General features: G+C 44.6%; 1 protein-coding gene and 1 long non-coding RNA gene across 2 annotated transcripts; one reads left to right on the top strand and one right to left on the bottom strand.

The window, feature by feature from the left end:
• Nucleotides 1–4,511: 4,511 nt before the first annotated feature.
• Nucleotides 4,512–15,729, top strand: LOC138736105 (uncharacterized). The gene is made up of 2 exons (XR_011340090.1): nucleotides 4,512–12,436; nucleotides 13,921–15,729. It is a non-coding gene; the product is annotated as an uncharacterized lncRNA (long non-coding RNA).
• A 2,212-nt stretch (nucleotides 15,730–17,941) lies between these two features.
• LOC138735943 (zinc finger protein 271-like) lies at nucleotides 17,942–24,758 on the bottom strand. The gene has a single exon (XM_069884634.1). It carries the CDS (start codon nucleotides 24,580–24,582, stop codon nucleotides 22,756–22,758), a length of 1,827 nt encoding a protein of 608 aa, XP_069740735.1. The 5' UTR covers nucleotides 24,583–24,758; the 3' UTR covers nucleotides 17,942–22,755.
• Between the last annotated feature and the right edge of the window lie 594 nt (nucleotides 24,759–25,352).

Genomic DNA, 25,352 nt, shown 5'->3' on the forward strand with positions numbered 1-25,352 from the left:
TCCTGCTGGTTCCCAATTTTTGGGAAACCATCCAATTGTACACAATGTATAAAGTCCTCCTGGAATAGGGATAGCAGAGGTGATAGTTACTTTGAAGAATGGACAAGTTTACCTTTAGAATGCAGACAGGGCATGGGTATAGAGTGTATTCACAGTGGGGTACCTTATTTATTATGGTTTAATTTAGGATCGCAACATGGACCAGGGAAGCAGAACTGACCTAGGGAAGTGGATTGGGTCTGCGTCCCAGCCTCTACGGGTATTAAAAAGACAAGTGCCAAGAATATGGTACAAAGAAGATGGTGGGAGAATTATAAGCAAAATATTAGTCAGGGCTATACCTGGAGTAGGAATAACGGGGATATATATATATATATGCTAATGCTCGCAGACAAGCTGCTACTCACCGGTTAGGTGACAATAAATGGGTCGATTTAAGTCAACGAACAGATGACTTGCTGGGGTTGAAGAATTGTTGGATTTGTGGAGGGCCAACTAAAGATGGTACCTAGCCATGGCAAGGTGAGCCTTTGGATATATGGGAACTTCTACGCTTTAATGCTACAACGAATAAAATTGAACGCTCCCCCCCCCCCCAAACTTGGCATCTTGTAAATCACCCACTGGGTCACGAATGCGTTCGGAAGGCTGAAGGCCGTCACTATAAGGGGGATTCCAGTTGTAAACGGCTGAAGCTGCTCAAGAATACTACAGCTCTTTGGCATCCTGCAACCCCTACCTGGTATTTCTCTCTGGAAAAGGATTTGGATTGTGTGCTTTATGAGAACATCAATGACACCAGTGACATATGGAACTGTTCAGGTGAAAATCCTCACTGATGGCTCCATTGAGAAGAGGAACAGAAAATAACACTGAATGGGAATGGAATCATGAACATGAAAAGTCATGGAGTGAACTAAAGAAAATGCTCACAGAGGAACCAGTTCTGAGGTTTTACAACCCAGCAAGACCCATCAAGATGCAACACATAGTGGGCTCGGTGCAGTTCATCTGCAAAAATATGATGACTGGCAACCCATTGTGTATGCATCACGTTCAATGACAGACGCAGAGACACGATGCACTCAAATTGAAAAGGAGCTGCTCAGCATCACATGCGCCTGTGAAAGATTTCATCAGTTTGTGTCAGGACAAGCAATCTATGTAGAGACTGACCTTAATTGCATTGTTCCAAAAGCCATTAAATGAATTTCCACTTAGAATACAAAGAATGATGATTAGGCTGCAACGTTAGACACTGAAGGTGGCGAACATTACACAGCAGGCACGTTGTCTACAGTTGTTGACGTGAAAGAACCCGCAAGCACCAAAATGGATGAAGACATGAACGCCTTCATAGACATGATCACAAGTTCACTGCCCATATCAGATGCAAAAATGGAGCTCATAAAGTCAGAGACAAACAAAGATGAAAGACTGAGACAAATGATAAAAAAACATGTTGGATGGATGGCCCAACATGAAGCAGGACTGCTCACCTGACATTGCGGAGTACTGGAATTGCGGGGTGGACTATCAGAGGTTGAAAACATCATTTACAAAGGAAGTAAAATCCTTATCCCAAAGAGGGCAAAAAAGGATCCATGGAGGACATCTCGGAATCAAAAAGTGTAAGAAAAGAGCATGAGAGGTGATGAACTGGCCAAGAGTCAACAATGATAATAACAAGTGAAGTGTCAAACTGTACAATATGCCAGAAATATCAAGCAAGCAATTCTGCAGAACCACTAAAGCCAAACCCAGCACCATACGGACCTTACCAGAAGGTAGGCGCTGACCTATACGAATGTCAAAGGAAGGACTATCTTGCAGTCACAGAGGTGTGTAGATTGAACACCAACACTGCAGATGCTGTAATAACAGGTATGAAACAGGTATGAAAACAGATATGCTGTAATAACAGGTATGAAAGCCATATTAAGGTAGTAATCTTTGGATTGCTGCCCGTGCCACAAGGTAGAAATAGGAGGATGTGGAGGATGAATGTGTGGCTCAAGAGATGGTGCAGGGGGCAAGGGATAAGATTTCTGGATCATTGGGATCTCTTCTGGGGAAGGTCGGACCTGTACAAGTGGGACGGACTCCACTTGAACTGGAGGGGGTCCAATGTGCTGGCAAGTAGATTTGCTAGAGCTGTGGGGGTAGGTTTAAACTAGTTTGGCAGGGGGGGTGGGGAACAGAATGTGAGAGCAGTGTCCAGGGAGTATGGCCACCTAGCTAGGAATAAAAAAGATAACAAAGGAGGGATGGAGATTAGGGTAGAAGGTAAAAAAGAGAATATATGTGAGGGTCATTCTCTGAGATGCATATATTTTAATGCAAGAAGCATAGTGAACAAGGTAGATGAGCTGAGAGCATGGATAGATACTTGGGGTCACGATATTGTGGCAATTAGTGAGACCTGGCTACAGGAGGGGCAGGACTGGCAACTTAATGTTCCGGGATACATTTGTTTTAGATGTGATAGATCAGGGGGTAAAAAAGGAGGAGGAGTTGCTCTGCTTGTTAGGGAGGACATTACTGCCATGAGGTGGCAGGATGGTATGAAGGGATCGACCAGTGAGGCTGTTTGGGTGGAATTGAGGGGTGGAGGAGGCAAGAGGGTGCTAATAGGGGTGTATTACAGACCACCAAATGGGCCAAGGGAATTAGAGGAACAAATTTGTAGGGAGATAACGTATATGTGTGAAAATCATAGGGTAGTGATCATGGGAGATTTTAACTTCCCACACATTGATTGGGATACCCATACGGTTAGAGGGCTGGATGGGCTGGAGTTCGTTAAATGTGTTCAGGATTGTTTTCTAAATCAGTTAGTAGAAGAACCGACTCGGGACGGTGTAATACTGGATCTCCTGTTAGGGAACGAGCTAGGTCAGGTAGCGGACATTAATGTTGGAGAACCAATTGGGTCTAGTGACCATAATTCTGTTAGTTTTAGGGTAGTTTTAAGGAAGAGCAAGGAGAGGCCTAAAGTTGAGGTTCTGGATTGGAAAAGAGCAAATTTTGTAGGAATAAGAAGGGATTTGGGGAGTATTGAGTGCGACAGGATATTTTCAGGTAAGGATGTTAATGAAAAATGGAGGATATTCAAAAAAGAAATTTTGAGGGTACAGAGTAGTTATGTCCCAGTCTGGATCAAAGGAAAGGCTGGAAGTCATAGGGAGGCTTGGTTTTCGAGGAATATTAGAAATTTGGTTAGGAGAAAAAGGGAGGTGTACAAGAGGTATAAAGAGCAGGGAGCTGAGAAGTTGAAGGAGGACTAGAAGGAGTGCAGAAGGAATCTTAAGAAAGAAATTAGAAAGGCCAAAAAAAGGCATGAAGAGGCTTTGGCTGACAGAGTAGAAATAAATCCAAAGGGTTTCTACAAGTACATTAAAAGTAAAAGATTAGTGAGAGATAAAATTGGACCCCTTTTAGATAGCGAGGGTAGGCTGAGTGAGAAGTCTGAGGAAATGGGGGAAATTTTGAATGATTTCTTTGCCTCGGTATTCACTAGGGAAAAAAATGTTGAACCAGTTGAAGTAAAGAAAAATAGTGGGGAGGTCATGAAGCATATAAGGATAACCGAGGAGGTAGTGATGGCTGTGTTAAAAAAGATAAAGGTGGATAAATCTCCCGGACCGGACAAAATATTCCCTAGGACACTCAGGGAGGCTAGTGGACAGTTACTGGGGCCATTAACAGAGATATTTAGGATGTCACTGGCCACGGGGGTGGTACCAAAGGATTGGAGGGTGGCGCATGTGGTTCCTCTATTTAAGAAAGGGTCCAAATGCAAACCTGGGAATTATAGGCCTGTAAGTCTGATGTCTGTGGTGGGAAAGTTGATGGAAAGTGTTCTGAGGGATGCTATTTACAAATTTTGGGACGTACAAGGATTGATAGGGAGTAATCAGCATGGTTTTGTCAGGGGTAGATCATGCTTGACAAACCTGATTGAGTTCTTCGAGGGGGATACAAAAAAGGTTGATGAAGGGAAAGCTGTGGATGTTGTCTATTTGGACTTTAGTAAAGCTTTTGACAAAGTTCCCCACAGAAGGTTAGGAAAAAAGGTGGAGGCATTAGGTATAAATGAGGAGGTAGTGAAATGGATTCAGCAGTGGTTGGATGGAAGGTGTCAGAGAGTAGTGGTGGAAAATTGTTTGTCCAATTGGAGGCCGGTGACTAGTGGAGTTCCTCAGGGTTCGGTCCTGGGTCCACTATTATTTGTTATATATATTAACGATCTGGATGTAGGGGTAGAGAATTGCATAAGCAAGTTTGCGGATGACACAAAGATTGGTGGTGTTGTGGACAGTGAGGTAGATTACCGTAGATTAAAAGGTGATTTAGGAAGGCTGGAGGTGTGGGCTGAGAAATGGCTGATGGAATTTAATACAGATAAATGTGAGGTGCTGCATTTTGGAAAGGCAAATTTAAATAGGTCATATACATTGAATGGTAGACAATTGAGGAGTGCAGAGCAACAAAGGGATTTAGGAGTTATGGTAAATAGTACCCTCAAGGCTGATACTCAGGTAGATGGTGTGGTGAAGAAGGCATTTGGAATGTTGGCCTTCATAAATCGGAGTATTGAATTCAAGAGTAGGGAGGTTATGATGAAATTGTACAAGACATTGGTGAGGCCAAATTTGGAGTACTGTGTACAGTTTTTGTCACCAAAAAAGTTTTCGTCACCAGGAAAGATATAAACAAAATAGAGAGAGTGCAGAGAAGGTTCACAAGAATGTTGACAGGATTTCAGGGTCTGAGTTACAGGGAAAGGATGTGCAGACTAGGGCTTTTTTCTCTGGAGCGTAGAAGATTGAGAGGGGACTTGATAGAGGTGTTTAAGATTTTAAAAGGGACAGAGTAAATGTGGATAGGCTTTTTCAATTAAAAAAGGGGGAGATTCAAACTAGAGGACATGGTTTAAGATTGAAGGGGCTGTGAAGCACAATTAATACGTTAAAATGAAAATGTTGAGGGTATGAGAGTTCTGAATGAGGAATATAAGATTAATTTATTTGCTAATGATGTTTTATTATATTTGGTGGATCCGGATATTTCTTCACCTGCAATTCAAGAATGTTTAGAAATTTATGGCTAATTATCTGGTTACAAAGTAAATGGGCTAAAAGTGAAATTTTACCAATTTGTAAAGGTGATTATTCAGTATATAAAAATATTACAAATTTGAAGTGGACTACACAAATTAAATATTTAGGAATTAATGTTAATACAGAATTTCAAGAATTATATTCAATTAATTATTTTCCTTTAATAAAAAGGATTAAATTAGATTTGATTATGTGGAGGGATCTACCTTTGGGTTTACTAGGGAGGATTAATACCATAAAAATGAATATTTTTCCTAGAATACAATATTTGTTTCAATCAATTCCTTATTTTAAAAAAAAAGTTTTTTTAAGGATTTATATAAAGCGATTAGAGAATTCTTATGGAAGGGAAAATTTCCGAGAGTAGCAATGAGAAAATTGATGTGGGATTTTCAATTTGGAGGTTTAAGATTACCGAATTTTCAGCATTATTATGAAGCAGCTCAATTCAAATCTCTTAGTGCATTAATGAATATGGACGAACCACCTAGTTGGGTAAAGATAGAAATGGCAGGTATTTTAGAAAAATTTCCTCATGAGTTTTTGTTTCGATGGAATAAAAATTTATTACGAACTTATGATGTGCCAATATTGAAACATTTATTGAATTTATGGACAAGTAAACTTAAAAAATTGGGACTTAATACATTTTGGAGCATAAGAGGCCATTTTTCTTTTGGCCATTTTGAACTCTCAGCAACGTTTTCAAAATGCTGAAAATATGGATCTATATCTCCCTCATCAAAAGGAGGCACTAGATTTACCCCTCTACTAGCCAAAAACCTCTCTCCAGGAGTTACAGCCTCAATTGTCTTACCTCCTCCATCTCAGTTTTTAACTTCTCTAATTGAAACTGTCTGTCCTTTTCAATGTTCCATCATATTTTCTTTCTTTCATCCTCCTCCCTCCATTTTTCAGCTTCGTCCAACTCATATTGTCTCAGTTTTTCAACTTTGTCTGCCTCATATTGTCTCTGTTTTTCTGATTCCTTTGCCTCATTTTGTTGTTTCTGCAACTCAAAGTTCCAACACCCTCCATCTCTCTCTTTCCTCTTCCACTCTCCATTTTTATCTTTCTTCTTCCACCCTCAATTTCTCTAATTCCAATTGCAACTCATCAGATCTATCCTCCGGAAAATTTTCTAAGTCTTTATCAACAAATTTTCCCTCACCTATATAATATTTCACTATAATCCTCTGTATTTGTATTTTCCTCATCCAATGCTTAACTTCGTTCAGATTTAATGCCTTAGAAATAACCATCAGTTTCTCTTTTCTCTTGCTTTGCAGGTGATGGTTGTGACAAAAATGTACTGACATCCATTGCTCCTGTTTTTCCACACACAAGCTTTCAATTCGTTTGGAAAAGCCAATTAACTAATAAATTACAAAAACTTCAAAAGTGTAAGATCATAAAACTCCAATTTTAAATCCAAAAAGACGTCCCCAAATGTTATGAGTCCAGAGACCCCAAAACCCAGTAGCAATAGAAATTCACCAAGACAAATGGTTGCTTAAACAAAAGTTGCTTTTAATTATCTTTAAACATGAAAATAGGATCAAACTTTAACTTATTACTATTAACTTAATTTAATGCAACCCCCTTCTAATTTTAAGCACACATGTATGTAATGTGTATATAAGTTTTTAAAAATTTATTAATTCACAGTCCAATCTCACTTCTCACTCCTCCAAGTTCACTGCTATCAGGCAATTCTTATACTGTGCACAGAATTTAACATTTAGGAATCTTCACCAGGCTCTGGTGCTTGAAAGGTAAATGGTTACCACTCAGCAAGGTTCTTGTTGGTTTTCAAAGAGAGATTTCTTGTTCCAGGACACCCATAACTGATCCCTTCTGATCAGCCACTTCAGTGTCTTGCTGAAGAAACTTGCCCCTTCAGGGGTTTCCAGATGATAACCTCTTTATTTCAGGTCACCAGAGAGTTCCTTTTAGTTCCCCTTATATCAAGTGAAACATTATACAGCCAGTCCTCTCCTCTTGCATGGGCTACAAAGGCTTTGATCAGGATGAACTAAAGATTCACAACCTGTCTTCAAAATGGTTTTTTCCACAAGCTGCCCAGCTTGTCCTGTTCCAGTCCCACCTGCTGCTGCCAAACTGTATCTTAATTCTCTCTCTCTATTTCTCAGAGAAAACCCTTTTAGAACAGCCAACTGCACTCAGACAGACTGTGGCTCTGGACCTAATCTTCTGAGTTTGTTCATCTGATGCTTTCCAAAACAATAATCCATTACTCCACACCATGTCCAATTATCACCTACTTGTGAAGTCCTTATAGGCATCTTTCAAAGTTTTTGCAAAGGCACCCGAGGCCTGAACTGTCTGGCCTGAGCAGAGGTCCAGCATTTTAAATGAGATCTGTTTTGAAGTGTTTGTATCTGTATGTGAGAGTCTGTATCATGATGACTTCAATATAAACTGCTCTCATAGTCAAACAAGTAAAAATACAAATCCACAATGTACTCGCTCTTGGTTATTTTGCAGTACCAAATAACTGACAGTGCCTTAAAAACCTTTGCTTTTATCAGCAAAATGGCAAAAATGAGCAAATGTGGCAATTCCAAAGTCTATAGGTTTAAAACATCTGTCGACTTCAAAACTTCCTAACATTTTAAGACTCTCAATCCAATTTTGTGTGATGGAATCTGGTCTAGTTTCATCCCATCCAAATTTCCTTCTGCACAATTTTATTACTACTACTCCCTGACTTCCCTCAAGGTCCTGGGGAAAATCCCGTTGGAACCCAGAGAATTATCCACCTTCATCTGCCTTAAAGGTTCCAACACCCCTTCTTTCCTAATCCCTACATTTTCCATAATCATCCCTTTTACTTCTCTTATCATAAACGATTCCATATCTTTTTCACTCGTGAATACCGAAGAGAAGAACTCGTTCAATATCTCCCCCATCTCATTTGGCTCTGCACACATTCATCTGCTCTGATTCTCTAGTGGACCAATTCTATCCTTCACTTTCCATTTGCTATTGACATATTTGTAAAAAATGGCTGAAGATGATTAAACGAGCACCATTCTGTGAAAGGTGATAGAATGAGAAATTAGAGCTTGAAAATAGACAGCACTAACTCATGGGCCACTTTCTTATCAGAAGCTTCAAGGATGAAGGAATCTGGTTCAGACTGGTACAGTGACCTAGGGTACCCCATAGTCACCATTGCGCTTGCTTAATAAAGGCATGAGTATTAACTTAGACACCCCTAAGGATGGGACTGCCTAATTAACATAACATGCGATGTATGATGAGGGAGGAACTGTGTTGTATCTGCAGGGATGGAAGGGAAAAGGGGAAGGTTGTAAGGTATTGAAATTCCGATTGGAAGAGACTAAATTAAGGTGTGGTGATATTGAGTGCGGGACTGTACAAAAGAGTGATGAATCTGGACCTCCGGGGTGTCTTTAGACTGAGAGACACCCAGCTCTACAGACCTGAAATAAAGCTGAACCTGTTCTCCAAGATTTTGTCTCCGGAGTAGTGATTGTGAACACAAGCTTGGGGGCTCATCCGGGATCGCAACTCCCACCGCTTGGTGACTGGTTATTGAAGAACGAGAAGGTGCACCCCACTGATTTCAGTGAGCTCTGATTTTCTTGCTTGCTGTCAGCGGTTTGAGCGAGTGATATCCGGACAGGAGACTTTGGAGAACAGGACGAAGGGGAACTCTGGGAGGAGGAGTGGAACAGAACAAAGTTGAACTCTGGTAGGAGGAGTGGTTCGGTCGGGGAGCTCTCATGCACCAGTCCCAGGTAAGAAAATTGACTATTAAGTATTACTCGGGCAACCGGGAGAGTCTGTCAGGAGTGTGTGATTTGACAGGGAGAAAAATGGGTAATCAGTGTACCATGACTGATGAGTCCCGAGAGAAGAAGAGACCCCAGAGTGGGGGTCCCGGGGCTGACATTCCACCAGATAGTCCATTGGGGATGATGTAGGTAACTGGGATCGGGGAAGGACCCAGGGGAGAACTAAGGAAACTATGATAAAGTTTTGTTATTACAAATGGCCATAGAGTCCGATTCTGGGCTCCTCAGTTTGGTGGCCACAACTGGGGTCAGATGAAGATTAAATATGTGTGTAATACAAGAACCCCTTTTGATCAGGAAGAGTCAGATTATGCAGCATGTTGTATCCAAGTAACTTAGTTGTTTAAGGTCACCATGAAAAACAAAGAGGTAGTTACACCCCTTTGGGATCCTTTGAAGTACCTGCCTCTACTGTATTACAGTCAGAGGGGAGGGGAGAATCACCAAGCTGATGGCGAAGTCCCTCCCGATGATCACCAACAAGTGAGAGAGTCCGATAGAAGGGTGGAGGCCTGTGCCCTGGAGCTGGAGGAGGCAGGACAGAGGAGCTCGGACAGACAGGAAAAACTTGAGAAAAAGAGAAGGGGTGAGGTGGAGATATTACAGGATGATATAAAATCATTTCCATTGGAAAGAAAGGAACAAAGAGTCCAAGCCAACTTACAAATGTTCCCTCTGAGGGAGGTTCCGTTAGGAGAAGCGATGTTGGGATTTGTCAACATTCCGCTCACCAGTACGGAAGTAAGAAATTTCAAGAAAGAGATGAAAAGTCTCTTAGAGTACCCTCTAGGCTTGGCCGAACAATTAGATCCTGGGACCTAATATTTACACCTGGGGTAAAATGCAGTCGATATTGGGGTCCTTATTCACTGCGGAAGAAAGGTAAATGATATGGCAGGCAGGAATGAGGATTTGGGAAAGAGAGCATCCCCCTGGAGACCAACAGGGAGCTGTGGCAGAGGCTAAATTTCCCATCATTCAGCCAAACTGGGACAAGCAACAGGAAGAGGAGAGGAAGAACATGCGGGATTTGTGAGATCTGATAATAAAAGGGATAAGAGAATCAGTGCCAAAGAGTCAAAATTTCGAGCGAGTCTTTGAAAATTGTCAGGAAAAGGAGGAAGCACTCTCAGCCTTCCTGCAAAAGTTATGGAAAAACATGCAACAATATTCTGGTGTGAATCCAGACTCGGAGGCAGGACAGCAGCTCCTTCGAGCAAACTTTGTGACAAAATCCTGGCCCAATATTAAAAAGAAATTAAAAAAGATGGAGGATTGGAATGAGAAGTCTCTGGATCAGTTGTTGAAAGAGGCCCAGGAGGTGTATGTCCAGAGGAATGATGAGAAACAGAAGGGAAAGGTGAAAATGATGGTGCAAGCAGTGGAGCAAGTTGTGGAGAGAAAGTGGGAATGTGAGAGGCAGACAGCCCCGAGAAGTGGGGAGGGGGGGTGGGAGGTATGACAAGAGGAGGCAGAAGAGGGCAAGAAAGAGGGGGAGTCTGGAGGACAGGTCCCCTGAGATGTTACTATTGTGAGTGATGAAGAAGGGCACCTGAGATGAGACTGCCCAAAATGGAAGAGAGAGACTCGATCCTACACTCTGATGGAAAATGAGGACTAGGGGTGTCAGGGGTTCCCCTCTTTGGGGTCAATCAGATATCAACAGTAACCCCTGGTAAACCTAAAATTAGGACCCCAGGAAGAAGAAATAGTATTTATGGTAGACTCGGGAGCGGAAAGATTTGTGATTTAACCCCCATGAGACATGTTGGTGGGGAAAAAAAATATTAGAATATTGGGAGTAGGGGGAAAGTCATGGAGACCCCCCTGATCAAGGGGGTATGCGTGAAGTACCAGAACCGAGAAGCGGTTGAGGATCTGATTCTGGTTCCCCAGGCTGGCGTGAATTTGATGGGACGAGACTTGCAGATTAGACTGGGAGTCGGAACCGCTCCAGTGGGAGGACGCATAATGGTGCGGCTGTACCCATTGAAGGAAGAGGATATTCGGGACATTGAGTACCGTGTCTGGGCCGGAGAGGGGAACAGGGGAGGACTGCAGATAATCCCACTTAAAATAACCCTAAAGGAGGGGTTCCAACCAGTGCGGATAAAACAGTATCCTATTTTAGTGGAGGGATGAAGGGGCCTTCAGCCGGTCATTGAAAACTTACTGCGAGATGGAATGCTAGAAAGCTGCATGTCCCCCTATAATACCCCAGTCCTCCCTGTACAGAAAGCAGATGAAACTTTCCGCTTGGTCCAGGTTCTACGAGAATGAAACAAGATTGTCCAGACCCAACACACAGTGGTCCCAAACCCTTATAACATACTGAATCGAATTTCCCTGGAACACGAGTGGTTCAGTGTTTTAGATTTGAAAGATGCCTTTTGGAGTTGCCCCTTGGATGAGAATAGTCGGGACTTGTTTGCCTTTGAGTGGGAGGACCCTCACTCAAAACAGCAGTATCAATGGACAGTCCTCCCCCAAAGGTTTACAGAATCTCCCAACCTATTCAGACAAGTCTTAGAGCAGGTATTGGAAGAACACTCAGGCACCCTCAGGGGCACAGTTAATACAATATATAGACGACTTGTTAATATCGAGTACAGAAGAAGGTGAAGTTTGTGAGTCTACCATTAAGTTACAAAACTTCTTAGGAGAAAAAGGATTAAGAGTTTCCAAGAACAAGTTACAATGTGTGGAACAAGAAGTAAAGTATTTGGGACATTTGATTAGCGGGAAAGAAAGAGAATCGGACTTGAACGAATTGCTGGCATCACTGGTCTGCCTCTACCTAAAAACCAAAAGGAGATAAGGAAGTTCCTCGGATTAATCAGGTATTACCGATTGTGGATAGATAAACACACACAGGAAGTCCGATTTTTATATGACAAATTGGGAGGTGAGAAAGAAAAGGTGGAGTGGAGTATAGAGGAACAGCAGGAATTTGCTCGCTTGAAAAAAGATTTGATTAATGCTCCGGTCCTGGCTTTGCCTGCTATTAATCAGCCTTTCTACTTGTTCGTAAATGTGGCCTTGGGAGTGTTAACTCAGAAAAGTGGAGGACAAAGGGAACCTGTGGCATTCCTCTCGAAGATGTTCGACCCAGTGTCATGAGGGTGGCCTGAATGCGTTCAAGCAGTCGCGGGCACGGCTGTACTGGTGGAAGAGAGCCGAAAATTTACCTTTGAAGGAAGTCTGGTTGTGTTCACTCCCCACACAGTTAGAACAATCCTAACTCAGAAGTCCCATAGATGGTTGATGGATTCGAGAATTCTGAAGTATGAGGCAATCTTGATGGAAAAAGATGACCTAACTATTGTTACAGATAAAAACTTGAATCCTTCACAGTTCTTGTACTCATTGGAGGAAGACAAAGAACCAGAGGACTCAGGACATGACCGTAGTGAGGCGGTAGAGCTGCAGACGAAAAGTCGAGATGACCTAGAAGAGGAGCCCCTCTCGGTAGGACAATAGTGGTTCATAGATGGCTTGTCAAGCTGTGTGGATGGGAAGAGATATAGTGGATATACTATCATTGATGGGGTCACCGGAACAGAGGAGGAAGCTGGGTGTCTACCCGGGAGTTGGTCCGCTCAGTGCTGCAAACTGTATGCCCTAATGAGAGCCTTGGAACTGTTGGAAGGGCAAGAAGGTATCATATATACGGATTCAAAATATGCTTTTGGAGTGGTATCCACGTTTGGGAAGATCTGGAAGGAGTGGGGGATGATAACAGCAAGAGGAAAAGAATTAGCCCACGAACAACTAATTGAGAAGACTCTGGAAGCATTACTTAAGCCAGGAAGAATTGCTATAGTATAAGGGTATTAAAGGTTACAGAGAGAAGGCGGGGACGGGGTACTGAACTTTAAGATCAGCCATGATCTCGTTGAATGGCGGAGCAGGCTCGAAGGGTCGAATGACCTACTCCTGCTCCTATCTTCTATGTGCCAGGGCAACAGAAGGGAAGCTCACCAGAAGCCCGAGGAAATCGGATGGCTGATGAAGAGGCCCAACAGGCGGTGCGATCAGGAACAGTGCACGTGATGACTTTGATACCTCTCAGAGAAGGGCTGAAGAAGGTGCCTATCTTTTCCCTCCCTGAAGAGGAACAGATGGAAAAGATGGGAGTGAAGAAGATGGACGATGGAAGATGGTGGCTCCAAGATGAAAAGCAATTGTTGAATAAAGAAATCACCAGACAACTACTGGTGGAGCTACACTCATGATTACACTGGGGAGCTCAAGCACTGTGTGATGTATTTTTACGAACCTATGCTTGCAGAAGAGTGTATTCCTGAGCAAAGCAGACGGTGGCTCGCTGGGTGATTTGTTTGAAGGTCAATAGAAAAGTTATGAGAACTATGCCTGGAGGAGGGCAGCCTCTGGCGATCCGGCCATTTCAAAGGATACAAGTGGATTTCACTGAACTCCCTAATGTCCAGTGATGGAAATTTCTGCTGGTAATAGTGGACCACTTCACGAGATGGGTCGAGGCGTTCCCCACCGCTAGTGTCACTGCACAAGTCGTGGCGAAGATAATTCTGGAACAAATTATACCCCAGTATGGAATAGTCAAATCCATCGATTCAGATCGGGGAACTCATTTCGCTTCTAAGATCCACAGTCTGGTCTGTGAAGCTTTAGGGATAGAATGGAAGCTGCATACACCACGGCATCCACAGAGTTCGGGGAGGGTGGAGCAAATGAATGCCACTTTAAAGATGCAAATTACGAAACTAAGAGAGGAGACTAAATTACTCTGGACCAAGTGTCTACCAATAGCTCTTCTCAGAATTCAAACAGCGCCATGACAAGACATCAGAATATCCCCCTACGAGATGTTATTTGGACTCCCATATTTGGGACAGGTAGAGGATTTACCTATGGTCGAAATGATGTGCTTTTAAGGAAATATTTACTGGCAGTCTCTTGTTCTCTTGCAGATTTAAAAGCTAAGGGTCTGTTGGCACAGAACCCTCCTCTGGATTTCCCCATCTATCCTGTGAATGCTGGTGACTGGGTCCTAAACAAGTCGTGGAAAGAAGAGAAGCTTCTGCCCCGGTGGACTGGTTCATATTTGGCATTGTTATCCACAGAAATAGTGGTCCGAATGGAGGAAAAGGGGTGGACACATGCTTCAAGAGTAAAGGGACCAGTGGACCCACCACCAGCAAAGAGAAAGGAGGAGGAGTAAAAAGGACAGTGATAAAAAAAACTGCAACAATGAGACTTTTATGTTTTCTATCTCAATTTGTACTTTTACATCATAGCTTTGCATGTGTAACTCAAAAATAATGTTATCTCTCTGTGTACTAATCTTGCTAAACACCAGAATCAAACAGATTGTTGGGTATGCGCAAAAATACACCATGGGAAGACAGGAGTCCCTTAGTGGTGATCCCTCTCTCCCTACAAGAATTGTTTGATATCTATACCCTGCCAAAGAACCGTGATCAACCACTGAAGATGAGTTCAAAGGGGGGTCCTTGCGACCAAAACCAGCAAGATCAGCCACTACCAACCTGGGGCAGTGCTTCCCTTTGAGGTAGGATTTAAGAATATGACCTGCCTCTGTAATATAAATCAGTCTGCTCCACACCAACTAGGAGTTTCCAATTGTACGCAGAATTGGACAGTAACCAGACTGCGGACTCTGCAGCCAGTTAATGGCACATATTGGGTGTGCGGACGTTGAATCTACTTTTGGTTTCCCGGGGAAAGGTAATCCTGGAATCGATCAAAAGGCTTTACCTTGACCCGCCAGCTTAAGGGCTGGAGTGGGTGTTGCTACCTTGCCTACCTAATTCCCCATGTTCGCGTCCTTGACCAACTGCCTACACCAATTCCTCTACATATGCAAAGCAAATGTTGAGTGACTGAGGGTGACTGCCTTCTGTGGACGTTTTTCCCCAGCATATGGACGTGTTTTAATTGGCTCCAAATGCTGTACATATATCCCAGATGAATCAACTAATATCTCGGACATAGCTTTTCATATCAATCAGTATAGGGAAACGATCTGAGAGGCTGAAAAAAGGTATCGAAAGGGATCTGTCTGGGGGGATTGGACATCGGGAGATTGGAGTCTCAGAGACTGGGGACAATGGTTCATTCACCTCGCTATATATGCTTTAATCATCCCATTTTTTGGACTGGCCATTCTACGATGTATTATCACTAGATTAATTTACCCTGCCACAACGACAAATTCAGTGTATGCTCCAACAATTTGAGGAAGCAAAACACAAACCATAAAAGCAATAATGCAGTTAATACATGGTAAAGAGAAAAGGGATGGATTGTGAAAAATGGCTGAAAGATGATTAAACTAGCACCATTCTGTGAAAGATGATGGAATGCAAAATATGTAGATTAGAGCTTGAGAATAGACAACACTAGCTAGTGGGCCTCTTTCTTATCAGAATCCTCCAGGATGAAAGACTGGTACAGTGACCTAGGGTACCCCATAGTCACCATTGCGCTTGCTTAATAAAGGCATGAATAATAACTTAGACACCCCTAAGGATGGGACTGCCTAATTAACATAACATGCGATGTATGATAAGGGAGGGACTGTGTGGTATCTGCAGGGATAGAAGGGAAAAGGGGAAGGTGGTAAGGTATTGAAATTCTGATGTTGTTATGTTGAGCACGGGACTGCACAAGGGTGATGATTCTGGTCCTCGGGGTGTCTTTGGACTGAGAGACCCGGCTCTGCAGACCCGAAATAAAGCTGAACCTGTTCTCCAAGACTTTGTCTCCAGAATAGTAACTGTGAACATTTTATATTTCACACTTTTCAGATTTACTTTCACCCTGTTTGCTACAGCCACCTCGTACCTTCTTTTCGTTTTCCTCATTCTTTCTTAAGCTTTTTTCCCCATAATCCATGTATTTCCCAAGCAACTCATCTATACCTTTTTCTTATATTTAATGGAGGCCTCCCTTTTATTTCAAACCAACTTTCTTATCTCCCTTCAAAACCACTGATCTCTCGAACCTTTGGCCCTGCCTTTTATCCTAACAGGAACATAAAGATTCTACACCCTCAAAATCTCACCTTTAAATGCCCTCCAATTCTCCTCGACCTCCTTCCCAAAAAAACAAATCAGCCCAAACCATGCCTTGCAAATCCCTTCACATTTCATCAAATCTGGCTTTCCCCCACTCAAAAACCTTAATCGTCGGACCAGACCTATCCCTTTCCATAATTATGCTGAAACTAATGGTACCATGATCGCTGGATCTAAAGTGCTCCCAAACACATACCTCCATCACCTGCCCTATCTCATTCCCCAAAAGTAGATCCAACACGGTCCATATTACTGCAAAAACCTATCCTGCACACATTTTACAAACTCTAATCCATCATCCCCTTCACAGAATGTGTTTCCCAATCTATATTAGGAAAATTAAAATCCCTAACTAATACAACCCTGTGCTTACTCAGCTATTTCCTTACACATTTACTCCTCTATTTCTCACTCCCCACTAGGTGGTCTATAATATACCCCTATAATTGTAATTTCTTCTTTCATTTTTAATTCCACCCACACCACCTCCCTCGACGAGCCCTCCAATCTATCTCACATCAGCACCACTGTAATATTTTCCCTGACATGTCACAACCCGCCCCCCACCCCTCCAATTCTATCACACCCGAAGCAGCAAAATCCCAGAATATTTAGCTGCCAGTCACAACCCTCCTGCAACCACATCTCACTAATCACCACCACGTTATACTGCCAACTGTCTATCCACACCTTCAGCACGTCCACCATCCTGACAACACTCCGTACATTAAAGTAAATGCATTTCAGAGATTTCCCACTTCTTACCTTCTGCTTGTCCCCATCTTTACGGGCAACACTATTATTTATTGCCATCATCGCCCTCCATCATGGCACTGATCCTTTTCCTTCTACATCACCTGTCTTTCCACCCCCAAACTTTGTCTACAAGCCTTCTTTCTCTATTTGCAAACCTTTTCTTTGTTCTTCTCCTTTATATGGACCCCTTCCCCCAAACTTACTATTTTAAAGTCCCCTTAGTAGCCCTAGCAAATGTCCCTGCCAGGATCCTGGTCCCTCTGGGATTTAGATGCAGCCCATCCATTTGGTACAGATCCCACCTCCCCCAAAAAAGCTCCCAGTGATCCAAGAACTCGAATGCCTGGCCCTTACTCCTCCCCTTCAGCCATGCATTCATCCTCCACCTGATACTATTCTATTCTTGCCCTATCGCATGGCACAATAAGTCATCCAGAGATCACCCCCTTTGCTGTCCTTTTTCTTTCTTCTTTGGCTTGGCTTCGCAGACAAAGATCCACGGAGGGGGTAAATGTCCACGTCAGCTGCAGGCTCGTTTGTGGCTGACAAGTCCGATGCGGGACAGGCAGACACGGTTGCAGGGGAAAATTGGTTGGTTGGGGTTGGGTGTTGGGTTTTTCCTCCTTTGTCTTTTGTCAGTGAGGTGGGCTCTGCGGTCTTCTTCAAAGGAGGTTGCTGCCCGCCGAACTGTGAGGCGCCAAGATGCACGGTTAGAGGCGATATCAGCCCACTGGCAGTGGTCAATGTGGCAGGCACCAAGAGATTTCTTTAGGCAGTCCTTGTACCTTTTCTTTGGTGCACCTCTGTCACGGTGGCCAGTGGAGAGCTCGCCATATAACACGATCTTGGGAAGGCGATGGTTCTCCATTCTGGAGATGTGACCCACCCAGCACAGCTGGATCTTCAGCAGCGTGGACTCGATGTTGTCAACCTTTGCCATCTCGAGTACTTCGACGTTAGGGATGAAGTCGCTCCAATGAATGTTGAGGAAGGAGCGGAGACAACGCTGGTGGAAGCGTTCTAGCACCCTACCAAACTCCCTATTCATTTTTTAGGACTACTTCTCTCTTCCTCCCTACTGTTATGAGTCCAGAGGACTCCAAAATCCAGCAGCAATAATATGCACGACAAAGGGTTACTTAAACAAAAGTTGCTTTTAATTATCTTTGAACATGAAAATAGAATCAAACTTTAACTTATCTCTATTGACTCACTTAACCTAATGTAACCCCCTTCTATGTCTAAGTGCAGGTGTGTATAATGTGTGTGTAAGTTCAGAAAAGTTCTTGGTTCACAGTCCAATCTCAATGGCTACAGGCAATTCTTGTATTTAACATTAATAAAGTTCACCAGGATTTAGTGCTTAACAGGTAGATGGTTACCACTCAGGAGGGCTCTTGATTGTTTTCAGAGAGGGTTTTCTTGTTCCAGGACAGCCACCACTGATTCCTTTTTAATCAGGCACTCCAGTGTCTTACTGACGAAACGTGCCCCCTTCAGGGTTTTCCAGATGATAACCTCTTTCTTTCAGGTCAGCACAGAGTTCCTTTCTGTTTCTTCTATTCCAAAGGAAACACTGGACAGCCAGTCCTCTCCTTTGACCAGGCCGTCTTCCAAAGCTTGCCAGCTTGTTCCTCTGGAACTGATGTCTGTTTCTCTCTCCTCTCTCTCTCTTTCTTTCACTCCCTCCAACTCCCAAAGCAAAGCCTGTTATTTTCCTGCTCTCTGCCTGCAAAGATCACATAACCCTCCAGACAGTAAATGCTCTTTTCCAGACATAGCTGCCACTACATATTGTTTCATTTGTTGCCTTTTGCAAACACTCCGTCATGCGCCTCTGAGCACTCTTGCAAAAATTCTGTTTTAAAGGGTCTGTGTGCGACTTGCTCTAACAAACCTTCCCCAATTTATCTTCCACACATCTCTATATACTGTCACCACCTTCCCCCTTTAAAGGAATTTTAACTTTGAGTTAAAATTCAGTTATAACTAAACTGTCTTAAGAATCATTAAAGCGATATGCTACAATACAGGACCCCAATTTTGAGGTTTTTATACACTATCAATTTTAACATCTTGACAAACAATCTGCTATCACATTATTTATACCTCTCTTATGTTTGATAAACACTAATCCAAGGCTTCCAGGTTTTTTTTCTCTTTTGGATTAGTACAGGGAGTTTTACTATCAAGTAAATGTTTTCTCTGAGTACGGGGACACGAAGAAACAATTATTATGTACTGATTGTTGTAAATTGTAATCTTTTCAATCATTATCATTTTTCTCTCTGTGCATTGTCCATTGCAGTGGTTCTCAACCTATTTCTTTCCACTTATCCCACTAAGTATTCCCAATGCCTTGGTGACCTGTGATTGGTAAGGGATTGCTTAAGATGGTCTGTGGGTGGAAAGAAAAAGTTTGAAAACCAGTTTTAATTGCACCTCGTCATGTGCACGGTTTCATGGCGCTAAAGGAAATGGGTCAATGACAATTTTTCTCAAGCAAAATATTTCAGTAACAATTGGGTCTAGAGCAGTGGTTCTCAACCTTCCCTTCCCACTCACATCCCACCTTAAGCAATCCCATACTAATCACAGAGCAACAATGGCACAGGGATTACTTAAAGTGGGATGTGAGTGGAAAGAAAATGGGTTAGAACCACTGGTCTATTGCATGTTTTATATTAAAGTCAAAAAGTTTGAAACTAGAAATAAATAAAGTGATTGACAGTTGCCATGGGAATCCACAGAAGGTGGGTCCAGGAGGGCCTTCGAATTCGAGGAAGATTGGGTGTGAAGGCAGGGCTAAATATGATGACATAAAGACAGCTCATAGGGTGAGTTCTGTCAGTCAGATGGAATGTTTTCTGGACCTCGATGCTCTGCGGGTTATAACATTGGCATCGAACTCATTGAAATATTTTTCCCGATAAAAACAAAAATCTAATTTTATTCTGATAACTGATTTCTTCACTCTCCCTGAGACTCTCCCATCTTCCCAAAAGTGTGGTTCCCTGAGAAAACCCACAGCCTCTGAACGTTTATCATCACTCTCTTGCTGCTGTAATCTGGGCCTCTTCACAAAGCTCACAATGTTCATTCTCTTTAACTCCCTCTCAGGTTTCTTTTTCTCTGCTCCACATTATGAATTCTGCTCTTGAGTGGAAATTTGTCTCTCTACTTTCTTCCCAGCAAAATATTTCCTGCTTCTGCAATACTTTCCCTTATGGCCTGTTCCACCAGCCCATCCACATGGTCTACACCTGGGCAGGACTGGGATCAATGCCCCGGGGGGGGGGGGGGGGTATTGTTTGCCAGTGTTGTTGGGGTGGTGGGGGTGGGTTAAACGACTATGGCAGGGGAATGGCATCGCCTGCAAGATGACACAAGTAGAAATGACACAGAAGCACGAAGGAGAAAAGGGGAAAGACAGAAAAAAATCAATGCAATAGTTAAAAAAGGCCACATTGCAACTCGGTTGAGTGTGAGGGCACTTTATCTGAATGCCCAGAGTTCTGGAAACAAGGGCAATAAACCGTCGGCACAAATCAGTCCAAAGGGATGTGATTCAGTGGCCATGACACAAACGTGGTTGCAGGTTGGAGATGATTGGGAATGAAACACCCAGGGGTGTAAAGGAAGACAGAAAGATAGAAAGGAAGACATGGGGAGGTGGGGAAGCCCTTTTGATTCAGGATGAGATCAGGTGATAGTGACAGATGCAGTTTCTGAGGAGCAGAATGTTGAATCAATCTAGGTAGAGATGAGGAATAATATGGGGACAAAAATTACTGGGGAGAGTTATCCACAGGTCCCCAAATAACAGCATCACAGAGACACAGGCACTGGTCGAGGTGTTTCAAAGGGCAGGAGAAAATCTTGCCTTGAAGGTGCTTCAGAAGCTAAGAACGAGGCCAAAATCTTCCGGACGCAGCCATTTTTATTCACTGTCCATCAAGGTCCAGGGCAGACAGGGTCTGTCTGTACCAGTCAGCCCAGCAAATACAAAGGGGAAGTGACCCAGGAGATCTGAAGCAGTTCAGTTAAAAAATCCGATGAACAAGTGCAGCAGGTCGACTGGGGATTATACAAAGACAAGGAGAGCTGGAGCTGGAAGAAAAATCGAATCAGTACAATAATCTGGACATGAATCGTCGACACCACCCACAATCTGGAGGGACAACACCTTATATTCCATCTCCACAGTCTCCAACCAGACGGCATGAACATTGATTCCCAATTTGCATTCACCCCTTTTCCGAGTCCCCTTTCCTCCAGCTCCCCTCCCCCTTCCCTGCCTTCTCCTGTCGGAGAGAAACCCTCCGCCCTTTCCCCGTCACTGCTCAGCTTCTTTCTCTTCCCCCCTCCCCCCTGTATCCACCTACAACCTCTGACCAGGGACCCTGTGCTGCTCCGTCTGTCCCTTGCTCCTTTTTCTTCTGGTGACTATGTATTTCTACATTCCTGATGAAGGGCTTGTCCAAATCATTGACTTCCTTTCAGTTCCCCTGGTTGCAAGGAATCCTGCTGTTTCACAGGCATTGCAGCTGATATTGCAATCCAGCACTATCCAACTGAGCAGAATCAGTATCACCTCCTCCAGTTTCTGTTATCCCTCTGTTACCTCTCCTCCAGCTCCCCACATCCTTATTTCCTTCTTCCGTCAGAGATTTTTCTTTGTCCTCTCCCCATCACTTCTCAGCTTCTCTCTCTTCTCCCCTCCCTCCAGTATCCACCAATTCTCTGCGCTTTCCCCCTTTTGGCTAACTTTTTTTTTTATATTCGGGTGTTTTGGCATTGAGCCCTCCTGGGAAAGGGTCCAGACGCAAAACACCAACTGTTTACTTCCTATGGAAGCTGCGTGCCCTCTGACTTTCTACTGCACTGTGTCCTGTGTTAGGACCCAGCATCTGCCACCCTCGTCCCCTGAAAATCCAGACGTTGCAACATTGAGTCTCAAACTGGATCAGTTCCAAACATCAAAGAGAACTTGCACAGTGAAGTCTTGTCCAGCAGTGAACAACGCCGACGTCTCCTCGCTGGATGATCTTATCACTAAAGCGCAGCCACACAGGCACCAGGTGAGAGGTCACCACCACAGTCACCTCAGCAGTGATGCACAAAATGCTGAAACAACCTAGCAGGTCAGGCAGCATCTGTGGAAAGTGATAGACGGCAGGATCCCCACACTCAGAATAGCAGGGTAAAGGGCAGAAGGCCAAATAATGGAGTGGGGAGAGTGAGACTGGGAGGAGCTCAGGCTACAGGGAAAATCCCCATCAACACAATAATTCTTCAATCTGTGGCCTCTGAAACACTGACCCTTTGGCCCACGTGTCTGTACTGAACAGGAGGCCCAAGTTACACTAAACTGCTGCCCGCACATGATCCACCTCCCTCCATATTCATGAGCCTGTCAAGAACTACCTACTTCTGGCAGTCCATTCCAGGCTCTCACCAGTCTCTGCGTAAAATATTTGCCCCGAATATCTCCCTTAAACTTTCTCCCTCTCCTCTCACCTTAAACCAGTGGTTCTCAACCTTTTCCCCTCACTCATGGCATAGGTGTTCTGTGGTTAGTAAGGGATTAGCTAAGGTGTTACGTGAGTGGAAAAAGGTTGAGAACCACTGCCTTAGACACACATCCTTTAGTGTGTGACGCTCTTACCAAAGGGGAAAGTTGCTGACTGTCCACAGTGAACACTCCCCACACCCCCTCCCCCAGATAAACTCACTGGTGTCCACACAGACCGGAGAACTGGTGAACTCCTTCCTGCGAATGGTCTCTCCTGGCATGAATTCTACAATGGGCTTGCAAAGAAGAGGAATTGGCAAATCCCTTCTCACACTTGCTGCAAGAAAACAGTCTCTCCTCGGTGTAAATGCACTGTTGTGCCTGCTGACCGGAGGAGGGACAGAGCCCCGACCTGCACAGAGAGCAGTGAAAGGTTACTCCTGGGTGTGAATTCTCTGGTGCCTCAGTAGGTTAGTGGATTTAACAAATCCCATCCCACACAGGGAGCAGGTGAATGGTTTCTCCCTAGTGTGAACCCACTGGTGTAACCGCAGGTTGGAGGACTGAGAGAACCTCTTCCCACACAGGGTGCAGGAGAATGGTCTCTCACCAGTGTGAACCCGCTGATGTGCCCACAGGTCCGAGGGCTGAGAGAACCCCTTCCCACACAGGGAGCAGGTAAATGGTTTCTCCCCAGTGTGAACTCTCTGGTGCCTCACCATGTCACAGGACTGCAAGAACCCCATCCCGCACAAGGAGCAGGTGAATGGCCTCTCCCCAGTATGAACCCGCTGATGTACCCGCAGGCTGGAGGGCTGAGAGAACCTCTTCCCACACAGGGAGCAGTTGAATGGTTTCTCCCCAGTGTGAATTCTCTGATGCCGCACCACGTCACAAGACTGTGAAAACCTCATCCCACACAAGGAGCAGGAGAACGGCCTCTCCCCAGTATGAACCCGCTGGTGAACCCGCAGGCCAGAGGGCCGAGAGAACGTCTTCCCACACATGGAGCAGCTGAATGGTTTTTCCCCAGTGTGAACCCGCAGGTGCACCCGCAGGTCAGAGGAACGAGAGAACCCTTTCCCACACATGGAGCAGGAGAATGGTTTCTCCCCGGTGTGTACTCGCTGGTGTACCCGCAGGCCGGAAGGCCGAGAAAACGCCTTCCCACACTGGGAACATGAAAATGGTTTCTCCCCAGTGTGAACCCGCTTGTGCACCTGCAGGTCAGAGGAGCGAGAGAACCTCTTCCCGCACACTGAGCAGGTGAATGGTTTCTCTCCGGTGTGAACTCGCTGGTGAACCTGCAGGCTGGAAAGCTGAGAGAACCCCTTCCCGCACAGGGAACAGGTGAATGGCTTCTCCCCGGTGTGAATTCTATGGTGCCTCAGCAGGGTGGGTGAGTGAGTGAACCCCTTCCCGCACAGGGAGCAGGTGAACGGTTTCTCCCCAGTGTGAACCCGCTGGTGTGCCTGCAGGCCGGAGGACCGAGAGAACCCCTTCCCACATTGGGAGCAGGTGAATGGTTTCTCCCCAGTGTGAACACTCTGGTGTGCCTGCAGGCCAGAGGACTGAGAGAACCCTTTCCCGCACAGGGAGCAGTTGAACGGTTTCTCCCCAGTATGAACCCGCTGGTGTGCTTGCAGGCCAGAGGGCCGTGAGAACCCTTTCCCACACAGGGAGCAGTTGAACGGTTTCTCCCCAGTATGAACTCGCTGATGTGCCTGCAGGCCAGAGGGTCGAGAAAACCCCTTCCCACAAAGGGAGCAGGTGAAGGGTTTCTCCCCGGTGTGAACCCGCTGGTGCCTCAGCAGGTCGGATGATCGAGAAAACCCCTTCCCGCACACAGTACATTTAAAGCCTCTCTTCCCAGAGTGAGTGTTCTGGTGTTGCAGGAAGCTGGAGGACTGGGTGAACCTCTTCCCACAAAGGCGGCAGGTGAACGGACCCTCCCCAGGGGGAACACTCCTGTGATCCTCCCCAGGGGGAACACTCCTGTGATCCTCCAGGTCCTTGGAAGTTTGAAAGTTCTTCCCACAGTCAGAGAAGGGGCTTGGGATCCTCGTAGTGGGGACACACTGGTGTTGCAGCAGTGCATCAGAGCTGGCGAATCCCTCCCCACACTCGGAACAGGGGAACGGTGGATCCCCCGGGTGAGTGCAGGGATGTGGTTCCAATACGTCCACAGGAAGCCCCTCCTCACCACATGCTTCACTCTGGAGAGTTTTATCTGCCTTATCACTGGTCACCTGACCCTCCATGTCGCCCAATCAGCTGAAGTCCAGTTCACACACTCAGCGGGTGTAGGGATTCTCCGTTCTGTGATTCTCATCCAATGAGAAATCCTGCTGATACTACGGTTCCGAGGAATCCAGTTGGAGGGTCAGACCACAATGTGGCGTTGTCTGAAGCTTCCTGCAGGAAACGCACTGCTTTCTTAACCCTGTGAAGAGAAGATCAGGAGCACTCAACATGGATTTGTGGGAGGAAGGTCATGTTTGACCAATCTGATTGAATTTTTTGAAGAGGTGACTAGGAATGTGGATGAGGCTAGCGCAGTGGATGTTGTCTATATGGACCAGTAAGGCCTTCGATAAGGTACCACATGGAAGGTTAGTTAGGAAGGTGCAGTCTTTAGGTATAAATTTTGAGATAGTCAAATGGATTGAACATTGGCTGAAAGGGAGAGGCCAGAGAGTGGTAGTGGATAATTGTCTGTCAGGTTGGAGGCCGGTGACCAGTGGTGTGCCTCAAGGATCTGTATTGGGCCCATTGTTGTTCGTTATATACATTAATGATCTAGATGATGGGGTGGTGAATTGGATTAGTAAATATGCAGATGATACTAAGATAGGTGGAATAGTGGATAATGAAGAAGGTTTTCAAGGATTGCAGAGGGATTTGGGCTGCTTAGAAAAGTGGGCTGAAAAATGGCAGATGGAATTTAATGCTGATAAGTGTGAGGTGCTTCATTTTGGTACGAAGAATCAGAATAGGACATATGTGGTAAATGGGAGAGCATTGAGGAATA

The sequence above is a fragment of the Narcine bancroftii genome, chromosome 1 (assembly GCF_036971445.1).
Source record: "Narcine bancroftii isolate sNarBan1 chromosome 1, sNarBan1.hap1, whole genome shotgun sequence".
Classification (NCBI taxonomy): Eukaryota; Metazoa; Chordata; class Chondrichthyes; order Torpediniformes; family Narcinidae; genus Narcine; species Narcine bancroftii.